General features: G+C 33.1%; 1 protein-coding gene across 6 annotated transcripts in view; it reads left to right on the top strand.

Annotated features, from left to right (window-relative positions):
* The window catches only part of SLF1 (SMC5-SMC6 complex localization factor 1), a 61545-nt gene that overhangs the window by 15213 nt on the left and 31359 nt on the right, over positions 1–14973 (top strand). For 5 of the 6 annotated variants that reach the window (XM_072958376.1, XM_072958374.1, XM_072958375.1 and 2 more), the window contains exons 6-13: positions 4744–4887; positions 5084–5155; positions 6928–7074; positions 7970–8110; positions 8961–9083; positions 10743–10796; positions 11793–11951; positions 12759–12922. In XM_072958376.1, coding sequence (XP_072814477.1) covers positions 4744–4887; positions 5084–5155; positions 6928–7074; positions 7970–8110; positions 8961–9083; positions 10743–10796; positions 11793–11951; positions 12759–12922 — 1004 coding nt within the window. The remainder of the gene's footprint in view (positions 1–4743; positions 4888–5083; positions 5156–6927; positions 7075–7969; positions 8111–8960; positions 9084–10742; positions 10797–11792; positions 11952–12758; positions 12923–14973) is intronic. The other variant, XM_006212940.4, reaches the window with a different exon arrangement.

Here is a 14973-nt window from a genome sequence, read left to right as displayed (position 1 = left end):
TTTCTTGCCCACATGTTGTCAGTTATCAAGTTCTGTTGATTTTATCTCAGATGCCTCTTCAGTCAAACTGCTTCTCTCCTATACTGACATCATGTTGACTTCATCCTCTTTCTCCTGTGCTCCTAGCATTGACTCCTTACTCTCTCTGTTGTTGTACTTTTTCACTCTTGCTAATTTCCTAGTAACTCTTACCTTTTTCTCTAGTTCATTCAACTTCAGTCAAAAGAAACAGCTAAAATGCTCTTTCTTAAAGTTCTCATCCTACTTAAAACTCTCAGTTGGCTTTTCATTGCCCTTAGGGTGAAGTCCTAAACCTCTAACATGGCTTTAATTTCCTGCAGGATTCCTGTCACTCCTACCTATTGCAACTGTAACCTGCTCTGCTTCTTTCTAGGCTCACAATACTGTAACACAACTGCCTTCTCCCAGTTTTTTAAGCAGGCTTAGCTACTTCCTACCTCAGTGTCTTCTCAAAAACTATCTTCTCTGTCTAAAAAGGTCCTCTCCACTACTCTTCACTCCCTGTGCCTGCCTGCCTTCTGCTCATCATTCAGTTTCCAGTTATTTTGTTGCCTCTTCAAGGAAACCTCCCTGATCCCCTTATTTGAAATAGTTAGGTTCACCAATGATATGTCTGATAGCATTATTTTGCTTTATAGTACTCATCACAATTGTAATTAACTAATTGGCTGATTACTTGGTTAATGTATTTTTCCCCATATAAACCAAAAACACTGTCACCAAGGATGGTGTCTGTCTTTTCCATAGTTATCTGAATCATCTTGCATAAAGCCTGGCACATGGGTTCTTATTTGTATTTGTTAGATTAATAGAGAAATTATGAACAACCTTGAAGTTATTCCAAGAGTAGATGTAATATATCATTCTATAATTACCTTTCCCTACTGAGTAACAGCAATGTGGATTGGAAATTTGACCTTAGTTCAGAGGATGGATCTGCTTGGACTATGGATAATCTCATTGTCCTTGACAGTGATTGGTCTAGGAATGGGCATGTGAACCAATTCTGATTCATGGGACATGAAGAGAGGTATGTAAGAGCATCTGGGAAGTTTCTTTCTCATTCCGAAAAGAGAGCCACTGGCAGCCTGACATCTGTTAGATGTGAACATGGAAGAATAAAACCTGAATTACTACTGGCCGCCATTCTTTGACCATGAGGAGAAGTAGCCTTAGAATAAAAACGAATTCTATAAACAACAAAGTATAGAGACAGAATGTAGGCTTTTGTAGAGATACTAAAGTTTCTGGATTAATCAATTCTGAAACCTGTCTTAGCACTGGACCACATTGCCAGTTGTGAGCTACTAATTTCCATGTTGTTTACATTAGTTTGAATTGGTAGTCTATTACTTGCAGCCAGAAGCATCATATCTGATCTACTATCTCAACAGGTTAAAGGTAGTATTAACTATCAACAGAATGAAGACCCTTCTTAACTAAATTAGAAAAAAAAATCTGAATTTTTCTTTTTTTATGGAAAGAAATGAATAAAGTATAATATGTAGTATGTTTTATCCATAACCTTATTTTGCAGTAGTCTGACAGTGGTCACATTCAGCTGCTGAAATACTGGAGGACAGCAAAAGTATAAAGCAAAAATGATAGACAATCCCTAACTTGTAACTGTTCTTAAAATACATTGTTTTCTTAGTTCTGCATTAGGCAGCTGAGCGTTCACAACCATTCATTCCAAATAAGGGAGGCATTTTGTGATCCCATCTGAGAAGATAGAAGAAAAGCAAGACACCAAAATGAAGTTAACTACCACTTGGGCATAGAACATAATATATTCCTCATTAGATGCATTCTAAAGTATCCTTGAAGAAGAGTTGCCATATAAAATGACTGAGTTAAAAGTAACAATTAAGCAATTGTTTAAAAGAAAAAGTTTTGTGTAACCTACTTTTGGGAAAGCCACTTAGTAACAGAATTAGGAATTATTTAGTTCAGATTTACAGTTATTTATTGAAGACTTTACTGAGCACTATGCAATGTGCTGTGGAAAATGAATAAGACCAACTGCCAGACTTAAAAGTGCTTACTATTGGGGAAAAACAGAAGATGAAAACTATTAATTATAGTTCAGTGTGTATTGTGCATTTCTAAAATTATGTACGAGGTATAGAAATACAGACGAACAAATGACTAATGTGTCTGAATTGTTTGGACCAAGAAAGGTATCATGAGAAAGGATACTTAGTCCTGTTTTAGAAAGAAATTAGAATGAACCACAGAAAATTCTTACGGAAATATAGTAGGAATAACCAAAAAAACATACACTTTTTGTGCCAGATAACTAATTGTTGACCTAGATTTATAACTTGTTAGCTCTTTCACCATAGGAAAGTCATTTATTCTGTGACTGAATTTCTTCCTTTTTATGTAGAACCTAATACTTACCTTACTTTGGTTGTTGTGAGAATTACTGCTACTATTAATCTAGGGCAATATTACTATGTGCCAGGCAGGCACTATGCTAATCATTTTATACACTTAACTCTTATTTTAAACATCATGATCCTGTGTGGTGTGTATTATAGCCCCACTCTACAGTTAGTGAAATGAGATATAATTGGGTTAAATGATTTTCCCATGATCTTACAACTATCATATGTCAGACCAAATATTTAAGACCAAGCACTCAGTGAATTTTAAGGCTTCTCTCCTCAAGTCTCCCCTTGCTTTTCTCATTGTGGATATTAAGTTTCCTTGAAACTAGAAAGAAAGAAACTCACCTGGCTTCTTTCTGGGTAGTTAAAAATACTTCATGCTATAAAGATTATCATGTCCTACTAGTAGTCAATCTTGGATTATGAGGTACCATTTAAAAATCAGTATCAATACTAGTTAAGAACCACATAAAGCACTCAAAAGATGCTTGTTCTATTTGCTTGACTTCTCTGGCTCTCCACCAGTCTCGTGAATTCATTCAAGTTTTATGGCAAATGTAATGATTGAATCAAGGAGTAAGACCTGGAGACTAAAGCATATTCATACCTATTCGAAGACAGGAAGCAAAGTCAAACATGTGAATCAAAAGCCAGGGCAAACTGTCATTGCCACACTGTGTTGTGCTATCCTAGATAATAGAGTAGTTTACTAAACAAGTAGGCTTCTGGTCATCTGTTTGAAACATAGCATTATACTATACAAAAGAGATTAAACATGGCTCTCTTTTCCTAGATCATCTAGGAGACAAACACCAAACACTGCCATATTTAGTGCCTACATAGTTGGCACTAAAATATTTATAAAATGAGGAATAAGAAATGAATACAGATAAGTAATGCCTATATGTTTTGTAAGGGTAGCCAGTTGGAGAAAGTATTAATGGCTTGGGAACAATTATGTTGATCATTTGTTTAGCTCTATAGAACATAGATTATTTTTAAAGTTTTACAAATGTCATAATTTATCAGGTTATGATTTTTAATTAGCCTTATATAGGATACTTGAATCATACATTCTAATATACAGATCAACATATAGCATCTGAAATGGATGCTTAAGTAAGTATATTCAGGATTAGAAAATAGCATGATCTTGCCTAGTTGCTGATGATAATGTTATGTTCTTTTGCATACATATCCTTTGTTAAGTGGAATCTATATGGGATTAAATCATCCTATATTTTAGACATTTCCTAATGATCTAAGCCGGAGGATTTATCCTCTTTCTCATCCATGTGAAATTGAAACCCAGAAACTCAGTTTATCCCCCTTCAAGTTGTCCTTAACAGAAGTTGTTTGTACATTCAGAGTAATTCTTTCTTTGATGCCATAATAGGAAAGAAGAAACGTCTTCATTTTTCTTAGTTTTCAGTTTCACTCTTCTGACTAAGTGAAGAAATTTAATCAGCTACTGTCAGGAATTGTTCTCTGGTTGCAGGATATGAGCCTCACATCTATATAGGAAGCCCAGTACAAGTGAAAGGGAACTAAAGATCACACCATAGGCCTCAGCACATTTTGGCTATATTATAATCATTCCCTAGGAGAACAGTGATTCTCCAGTCTCTGTATGTAAAGATAGTGACTGTCTCAATACCCTTTCATAGCTACATTTTAGGGAGCTATCTTGACCTCATCTTTACTCCCATTTGTTTATCTTACTAAACTTCTAGAATTATAAGTACATATCCAATTATTCTTAAAGTTATTATTGATAGGTGCTTTATGAATTCAGGTTGGATTTCTTGGCAACAGAAATAAATGTTTGAGATAGAGTTAGAGGAAGATAATCACTTATTTATACTCAAGTAAAATAAGAGCTTTGAATTCAGCTATTAGCCTCTGTTCCTCTCTGTTGGAGTTGCAAATGAGAAGTCTTATTAGTAAAAAGCTGAAAAATACTCTGAGAAATGATGTATAATCAGAAATTTTTTTATCTAGATTGTAATTATAACTTGGTTAAGGACTAGATAAAATATTTTTATTCATGATTATTCATAAAAAGGGTTGATTGTTACTAGACCAACAAAGCATTAGCTTTTCTTGAAATACATTATTATTAGTATTACTTTATTATTCGGGACCTCTGTTGTAGTGATTTTTTCCTAGGAAGAATTTACTACTGCTTAATCACCTTTGATTTAAAAGAGTGCATTTTACCTGTTTCACTACCAAAATATTTTGGAGGTATAAAGTTGGATACAAATAAAGTATATAATATTGAAATTATACTTAATTGATTGCCTAAACTATTTTTACATACATACAGAAAGAAATTCAGAATGATGAAGATTCCCAGACTAATTCTGCTTGGAAAAACCATAGCAATCAAGAAAAAAACAAAGATTTCAGGAAAGATACAGCATTTCTTGAAATGAAAGCTGCCTTAAAAGAGACCATGTGCAGAACCCAGGTAAACTTTATAGACTAACGTTTTTTCTGATTTTTCTTATAGAATTGTTTGAGGGACAATATTTGGTGGAAATAACATGGATTTTGGAATCACAGAGTTGGTATTTGAACCCAGCTCTGTGTATTATAGTCTATAGTTTGAGCATATTAAGATAATTGCCTAATGTCTCTGTTTTGAAACTCTTATTGAAATAAAGACTGTTACAAGAGACAAAGGAAGGCAGTATATAATGATCAAGGAATCAATCCAAGAAGAAGATAAAACAATTGTAAGTATATATGCATGCAGAAAAGGGGTACCTAAATACATAAAGCAAATAGTAACAGACATAAAGGAAGAAATTGACAGTAACGTAATAATAGTAGGGGAGTTTTACATTCCACCTGCATCGGTGGGGAAAGACAGTTTCTTCGAGTGGTGCTAGGAAAACCGGGCAGCTACATGTAAAACAATGAGATCAGAACATTTCTCCGCACCATATACAGAAGTAAACTCAAAATTAAGACCTGAAACCATAAAACTCACGGGGTTGGCATAATGCTCTTTGATGTAAATTCTAGCAGTATTTTTCTTTTTGAGTCTACGTCCTAAAGCAAAAGAAAGAAAAGCAAAAATAAACAGATGGAACCTGATCAGACTTAAAAGGTTTTGCACAGCAAAGAAACCCATTGACAAAACAAAAAGGCAATCTTCTGAATGGGAGAAATATTAGCAAATGATATGACTGATACGGTGTTAATATCTAAAATAATAAACAGCTCATATAACTCAACATAAAAATAAAAACCTGATGCCTGGTCAACAAGCATATAAAAGATGCTTAACATTCTTAATCATCAGAGAAATGCAAATTAAAACCACTATGAGTTATCACCTCACACCTGTCATACTAGTTGTCATGAAAAAGACCACAAATAACAAATGCTGGCGAGGATGTAGAGAAAAGGGAACCCTCATACACTGTTAGTGAGAATGTAAAATTGGTGTAGCCACTGTGGAAAACACTATGGTAGTTTCTCAAAAAACTAAAAGTAGAACTACCATGTGACCCAGCAATTCCACTCCTGAGTATATATCCAAAAAAAACCCCAAAACACTGATTTGAAAGATACATGCACCCCAGTGTTCCTAGCAGCATTATTCACAGTTGCTAAGATAATGGAAGCAACCTAAGTTGCTAAGATGAAGTTTTGCATTTGTAACAATATGGATGGAATTGGAAGGAAGCTAAGTGAAATAAGTCAGACAGAGAAAGGCAAGTGCTGTTTGATATTTATATGTGGAGTCTAAAAAATAAACTAGTCAATATAACAAAAAGGAAACAGACTCACAGATGTGAAGAGGAGCTAGTGGTTAACTGTGGGGATAGAGACAGGGAAGAGCAGTAAAGGGATAGGGGATTAGGAGGTACAAACTTACGCATAAAATAAATAAACTTTAAGGATATATTGTATAGCGCAGGGACTGTAGCCAGTGGTTTATAATAACTATAAGTTGAGTATAACCTTTAAAAATTGTGAATCACTGTATTTTATACCTGTAACTTATATTGTACATCAGTTGTATCTCTACTGAAAAAAAAGTTTAAAAAAATCTGTAAACATCCTGACTTCTAAAATTCAGGTAACAATTTCTAGTTTTTTAAAATTAATTACTTAGTATAATGAATAACAATATGGTTAGTAATACTTCTTACTCTGTTTGATATTACTATACCTATATCTTATACAAAGATTTTTCTGAGATTTTTTTTTGATGCATCTAATGACAAGACTCTATTTAATGCATGGCCTAGATTATTTTCACAAAATTTGGAAAAATAAAGTAATGAAGATAACCAAATTAGCTTTCACTAATCATATGACAGCAAAAAAGTAGACATTCCAAGGAAGATTAAGTTAACAATATTATATTTGATATCATGTGTCTATTTTATAAAATCTACCTTCCTGGTTCAGTTTTTCTGTTGTGACTTGCGTTGGTTGTATTGAGGCTATGGTTACTGTATGGTTTAACCAAAGTATTTTCACTAACATGCAGAAGGAAATGAAAAATTATGATGAAGATGTTAATATTAGTTCTACTTTGACTGAACATCACAGAAAAGAAAAATTCAGAGATTCTAGTAAAGATTTGAAATTGGTTAAAATGAGACATGCCTTAGGAAGGCACCCATGTGGAAATCAGGTAAGACCTTCCAAATTAAAAATAATTTATTTATACTTTACACTATTCTAAATTTACTAACTATGGCATTTTATGAAATTGTTACTTATTTATATGTATTATATGTAAATTACAAACATTTATGAAGCATTTGTGTATAATTTTTGAAAGGATACAAAAATAAGTGCTATGTACTCACCATCTAGGTTAAGAAATAGAGTATTTTCAGTTTTTTAAGACGTTGCTATATGTCATTTCCAGCTGCATCCCCTTTTCTTCGTCTTCTCCAGAGTTAACCTCTATCTTGGAATTTGTTTTAATTATTTTCTTGTTTTCCACTATAGTTTTGCCAGCCATGTATGTATCCCTTAACAATATATTGTTTAGTTTTGCCTGTTAGTGAACTTTTGTAGTTTGTGGTATTTATCATCTTCTGTGACTTTTTTGCTAGTATATAATATTTCATTTTTTTATAATTATATATTTTATCCATTGTACTATTTATAAGTACTTGGGTTTCTTTTTATTGGTTTGCTTTTGATGGATTGGTTGATTTTTGCAGTTATAAGCATTTTTTCCATGAACAGTGTGAACATTTTCTTATATGACTCTTGATGCGCATGTTCAAGAGTTCCTCTAGCTTTGGATATATTCCTTGGGTGTATCCTAGGATATCATCCCTAGGAGAATTTCTGGGTCATAAGGACTGTCCATGTTCAACTGTACTAGGTAATGACCAGCTGTTTTCCAAAATATTTTACTAATGTATCCCCATTCCAGTGGATGAGATTTCCTGTTGTATATAACTGTTATATTTTTTTAATGTGTTATAAGTTAGACACTTCAATTTATTTGGATTTTGTAGCATACATCTTTCATATTGAGATTTTTTTTATTGTGGTCTAAATATGTGTAGAAGGAAATTAAGAAAAAGGATGAAGATGTTCATAGGAGTTATACTTTGAGGAAAAAACGCAAAAAAGAGAAAGAAAGAGATACCAGGAAGGACATCAGACATGACAAAAGTACCTTAAGAAAGCACATTTATAGAGATCAGGTAAAACTTTGTAAGCTAAGCTAAATGATTTTTATTTTTTCTGGCTCTTCCATAGTGTCATCTATATACATAATCTGATTTGTTATTGCTTGCTGTGTTAAATATAACCTGCACATCTTATGTAAAGAATCTTCTTGATCTGCTGTAATATTCATAATTAATGTTATAATTAACTTTGGTTCACAATGAAAGTATTTTTACATGTGTACACAAAGAATTTGAGTTAATAATCTGGATATTCAAATATATTTTGCCTGACAAAAAAGAAAAGAAAGTTACTGACGAAAGAGGCTAAAATTCTTAAAATGAAAAATACATGTATATGTAATTTGAGTAGTACATTCTAATTGGAATTTTACTTTTTCTCTTGCTTACCTGTGATATATTACAGATCATTACTAATAAGGTAGCTTGTCTTTTAAACAGGATCTTTCTTGAGTTAGTTTTTCTAGAGTGTAACTTTATTTTACAGTATAAACCATAGCATGTTTATATATATATATTCAGAGGAATCTTCAGAAAAATAAAGAAGGTAAGTAAATAATCATGTTGTGAACATGGCAACAAGAAAAAAGAAAAAGAAAAGTAAGATAGAGGTTCCAGGAAAGATTCAGAACAGGTTAAAATGAAAAGTACTTAAGAAAGTACACATGTAAATATCAGGTCAGATTTTCCAATTAAAACATTTGCTTTTTAATTATCTTAATGTGTAATCTTTATATAATATAATTAGAAGGATCTTTGCCGTGGTTAACACTGCATGAATGTGTTCTTGTATTATATTGTGATACTTACCATTTGTGTTGACACTCTTTAGTACATTGTCTAAACTACTTTTGTGTGTCTGCAGAAAGAAATGAAGATTTCTGTTTTTGCTGATCATGCCAAAGAATCAAAAACCAAGGATATCAGAACAGATGTGGATATTGTTGATGTGAAAAATGCCTTAAGGAAACACATATATAGAGCTCAGGTAGAACTTGATATACTAAAAATTTTGTAGTTTTCTATCCTTCTGTAGTGTAACCAATGTATAATAATAATAATGATAATAATAATAAAATGACTCATTATTATGTTTAATGTATCTTAAAATAAATAATCTTAGTCCATTAATTTTTTATGAATAGCAATTAGTGTATTTGGATGTTTAGTAAATTGCTGAATTCTCTGCTACTTATACCTCAATGATGTCATGGATAAATTATGTTTTATAAACTGCTGTAACTTGTTGCTGAATGCTTGCTAACCTTCTATTGGAGGATGAGGGTCTGGAGGATCCGTGTTTCTGTTGTCTGATTTCAGCCTAAGTCTGAGGAAGTCTTTGAAGCCTTGGATTTTGGAGAAGGGCTTCGTCAGTGTTCTTGCCCTGCCCCAGTAATAAGGGATCGCTAATGATGTGTGATTAAGATCTCTTCCTGCCCCTCTTCAGGGTTAAAGGACTTTTTTTTCCTGTTCCCTAATCCGGCAGATTATGGGTTCTCATGTGTCCTGAGGGTGACTGGGTTTGCGGCCTTTCCCACAGCACCGCTGTTCACCTCCTCTCAGCCTTCACTGCAAGGGAGACGTTCTTTAGTCTCTCACTCTGTCTTTTTATTTGCATGAGCACCCAGTGAGGTCCATGGAGAAGATCCGTGCCATTGAGTACAAACTCCCCTCATTTTGTTGATTCCCAGGGGGTTCTGTTCTCTCATGCTGACCCACATTTGGCCTTAAGCAAATGGTGAAACATTTAAGTTGGAGTTTCCTTACCCACATGTAATGGAGTCCTCCACTTCCGACCATGCTCTGTCTCAGATAAATCAGTGCTCATGTCCCATGTCCTTGGAGGCTCCTGTCTTGCTTCATATTTCTGTATAGTTTGTTGCACTAAGATCTCTGCTGTCTCATGGGTTCAGGTAAAATTAAGATTTTGTAGATTTTCCAGTTTTTTCTTGTTCATAATGTAGGTATGCCTCTTTGCAGCTTGCTACATCCTAAGTGGAAGCCAAAGCTTTATCATTGTTTTAATTTATGTTTCTTGTTAGTAGCAAGTTTGAGTATGTTTTATCTTCACTTGCCATTTGTGTATTTATTCCTCTGCCAATTGCTTGTTGATATTCTTTATTTTTCCATTAGATTGTTTTATACCATTGCTTCTAGAACTCTATATAATTAGGAATTATCTCTTTTTATGTTTGTTGCAAATATTTTTCCAGTATCATTTTTTTAAGCAAATATAAAATTATAGGTGTTTTACAATAGAGGCAGATTTTATATGTGTATGCAAAACATGACTACACTTTGTTCTCTCATGGAGTTTTATACAAAATGTTCTCTCCATTTATATTCTAATTATTAAAATACTCAGGATAATGGACCTCTTCAGGTCTTCAAAGTGAATGACTTTACCTTTTAAGTTATTTTAATTTAGAAGGAGAAAATAGAGAATGTTCATACCCATAAGAGTACTATTACCCCAAAATGATGGAGGTCACTAGTCTGAGTAAACATGAGAGTCAGATCAGTTATAGCTATTAATGTCTTCCTTAATCTATTTTGTAAGTTTGGCCAAGGTTTTATGCTTTTTAAGCTGAAATGAATTTTTCAACCTAAAAATGTTTAATTTTAATTAATGGTTTCTGTTTTGTAGGCTATAAGATACAGCTGCATTAGAATAGATAAACAACCGGTATACAATGTTGAGGTAAGGGATTTGGAGTGAGTAGGATGGTGATGGGGGCAATAAGTAAGCTCTATGTTTTATTATTTTTAGTTATTTTGATATGGAGGAATGTGTCATTTGCAAGACAAAACCTCCCATCAAATTTGAATCGTAGTTCTCTAATCAGAAATGAAAAAGAAAAATAGTATTCTATCAAAATTCAAAAAAAATTCTATACAGTAATAAAAACTGATAACAAGAATTAAAAACTTGTGCCCATCATGGGTGAGTGATGCATCCCTCTTCACACATTCCATAGCTTTCATAATTACTACTTCTAGATTAAATTTTCAGTATATCATTTATGAAAGTATATTTTCTTTATATCATTTATGCCTTGAAAATTGATGGTTTTATTCTAGGTAGTCTTTCAGAGTATTCTTTATTCTCAGCTACTTCAAAGTAGTCACTTTTATTTTTTAAAATATTTTGATCAAGGGGGATGTATTTTGTGCAACTATTTGGAGTTATATTAATGTGTAATAATGTAAGAGTAATTTTATGATACTAGAGCAGTTTTCACTTGTTGCAAATACTGATTGTGCTTGATGACATCCTCATGTATTTACTATGTCTTAATAGGCATAATTTGTAGGTTTAAAAGAAAACCAAAAACTAATTTTACATTTAAGTTAGAACTATATGTGGTTGTTCCTCCAACTGAAATCTCTTCATTATCAGCCAGACTTTGTAATTGCCTTTTAAACTCTTCTTTTAGAGGTAATATTTTCCCTTACTATATAAGGGGATAGGAAATAATAAATAAAACAATAATATATGTTTTGCAGTGCAATTTTATTGTTGTGAAACACATTCCTATAAATCATCCTTTTTGAACCACATAGCAACTCTGTGAAGTAGTGAGGGTACGGATTGATAGTTCATTTTACGTATGAGGAAATTAAGGCTCCTTACTGATCCAGGATTTTACCTCAGAATTTTACACTGTTTTGAGTCATAGAATCGTTCCTTTCTTAGGTTAAAAATGCTGAATTTCCCCGAGGTGTATTAAATTTAATTGAAAGCCTCATTGAAGGACAGTTTTTTAAAGAAGCAATTGAGGAACTTTCCTCCTTGCAAGCACATTATATCCCTCCTGTATGCCTTCTTCATGCTCTTCTAGAGAACATTCTACAGGTAAGAGCAGTCTTACATGTTCAAAGAATGTTAAAGTATGAACATTTTCTCATTTGGTGTAAGTCTATAGTTTATTTTCTCTCTCCATTATTCCTTCCCCTCATTTTAGTAGGAAATGTGGCACCCATTTTTTATCATTTCTTTTCTGTTTTTAGACTCTATGCTAGATATTAACGCTGAATGCTTTAACTTACTTTACTGCCACAGAAAAAATTCTGAGAAAAAAGTATCTAACATAAAAATCATACTTCAAGGGTCTAGAATATCATTTAGTAAATTACTTGTTTAATACATTGACAATCATTGTTATTCATGGTATGTATAGACAGTGAACATATCCTTAAACTGTGAAAAACAATAGGGACAGCTTTTCAAAGGTAGCTTTCCAGTCATATTCTTCATCATATTGCCAATTTAAATAAACAACAAGTTTAAGCTATGTCAAACTGATGTTAGTGATAGGTAAGAATATTGCATGTAAAGTTTGTAACCGTTAGTTCATTTCAGGTCACATTTGGAAACAATTAATCTCACTGTGATCATGAGAAGTAAAATGGACAGTTCATATAAATTTGACTCAATAGCTAGGATTATCTAATATGTAGATGCATATTTAGAGAGTGCCTGTTTCTCAGTTGCAGTATTTAATTAGCTAAATATCATGCTTCCATCTGTTCTCCTTTGTCCAAACACATATTCTTGCCAAGGAAGATAGGTCTGGGTTATTACAGTTTTAAACTAAATCAGCTGGTGAAACTATATTTTTAGCTATAGTCTTTTATTTGTTTGTTTATTTTTAAATAATAGGATAACATAGATACGTTTTCTGGTCGATACTTTCATATATTGTCAGCTCTTCTTCACCTCCACCCTCCTTGGAAGTCCCCAGCCATGTCAAGATATTACTTAGAGTTGTTTCAGTGTCCAACTTGTATGAAAGGGGCATGGTCTCTAATAGAAGTGCTTATCAGGTAAGGAATTTCACATGTTGGATGCTAAATTTCATATAGTCATTGTTCTGCTATGCATTTTTTAGATACTGATGAAAGAAGTACATTTCTTTTTAGAAAAAAATTGTGTGTTGTATGTTTGATTTGTTTGTGTGTTGTTATTTATTGCAAAGGCCAAGTCTAAATTGGTCATGTTAGTCAATTTATTTTAAAAAAAAGTTTAATGAATATATGAAATGAACTCAGGAAATAAAACTAATTAAATCATTGTTTTTATTTTCTAACAAAATGTGTTTGCATGTTTTAAAAATTAAGAAAAACTTACGGGATATGAATATCATCAGATTTTGGTCATCAACAGTATAAACATTTGTAACTGTGTACATTATCTATTTTAGTGTTTCTGTTATATTTTTTCTGCTAGAAATTTGAATTTTGAAACTGAACTTAATGTTTCCTAAATATGTCATCTCTTTCATGCCTCTGCACATGCTGTCATCTGCCTAGATCCTTCCTTTGTCTTCCATATGTTAATCTCTTCAGAAATCCCTCTTATTTCTGCTTCTTTCTCTCAAACAGAACTAACCATTTTTCTATTTCTTCTCTGATAGCTGTCTGTATCTGATAGCCCTCCTCTGTCTAGGAAGTACTTTCTATTTATCCCAAATGTTCAGTTTTAGGAGGGTCCATAGTAAGAGAAAGGATACTTGACTAGCCAGGCAAAGGCTAGATATTTGGTTGCCTCTTTGAGATCATAAGGATTTACCTACCATCTTGGTTGTGTTATATTTGAAGCAAGCTCATCAGCTAGCTGGCATGCATTTATTTAGTTTTTCAGAAAATGTTTATTGAGTAGCTACTGGGAGCCAGGCATTGTGCTGTTTTTCAGAGATTAAAAGAAAAGATAAATATAATGTAACAGTTCCTGCACTTTTGAAGGTGACTGAGATGTAAACATAGTTCTAACATAGTACTAGCCCAGCATAGGTGTAGGATGTGATGATACATGGTTTACATAGCTGGCATTCTTCCTAATTTCCAAGTATGTTTCTTGCTTCACTGTCATTGCCTTTATTTAAAAGCCTTCATTGCTTCTTACGTAAACTGTTGCAATACCTGCTTTATTGATCTTGACTCTGCTTTTTTCCTTTATCTTCCAAAGTACCCCCATACACTCTTTCCAAAGTGATCTTGTCATTTCCCAGATAAAAATCCTTCACTGACAATCACTTCACCTATAGGAAATGGTTTAAATTCCTTAGCAAAACACATAAGACCCTTCATGATTTAGCCTCTATGTATGTCTCCATTCTCACCTTCATCATCTTCCCAAATATGCCCATTGGCTGAACTATTTTTCATTTCCTGTCCCTTTGTTCTTATGTTTTCTCTGCCTGTATAAATCTCCATTCCTGCAACCCTCCAAATACCTAGCCAACTCCTAATTATCCTTTAAAATGCAAGTCAGTTGCCACTTTTTATCCCCTGCCCTTTCCTTTCAGTTAGTTACTTTTGTCACTTAAGTCAGCCTCTGGCTTTTTTTTTTTTAATTTATTTTTTATTGTGGTAACATTGGTTTGCAACATTATATAAGTTTCATATGTAGAACATTGTATTTCTACTTCTGCATACCTACAGAGTACTCACCACCAAAAATTGAGTTCCATCTGTCACCATACAGTTGATCCCTTCTCTCCACCTCCCCCAACCCCTCCCCCTCTGGTAACCACTACTCTTATGCGTATCTATGTATTTCTTTTGGTTTGGTCTGGTGTGCTCATTTATTTCTGTCTTTTGCTTGCTTGTTTTTTATATTCCACATAAAAGTGAAATAAGGATACATGTCTTTCTTCAACTAACCTATTTCACTTAACACAATACTTTAAAGGTCCATCCATGTCACATATGGCGATATTTTTCTTTTTATGACTGAGTAGTATTCCATCGTGTGTGTATGTGTGAGTGTGAATGAGACATCTTCATTCACTCATTGATGGGCACTTAATTTTGTCTGCATATTTTGACTAGTGTAAATAATGCTGTGATAAACAGGGGTGCATATTTCTTTTGGA

This window comes from Vicugna pacos, chromosome 3 (genome assembly GCF_048564905.1).
Source record: "Vicugna pacos chromosome 3, VicPac4, whole genome shotgun sequence".
In the NCBI taxonomy this organism is placed as follows: Eukaryota; Metazoa; Chordata; class Mammalia; order Artiodactyla; family Camelidae; genus Vicugna; species Vicugna pacos.
The sequence above is the reverse complement of the archived record's forward strand: the minus strand, read 5'-3'. Positions and strand labels throughout refer to the sequence as shown.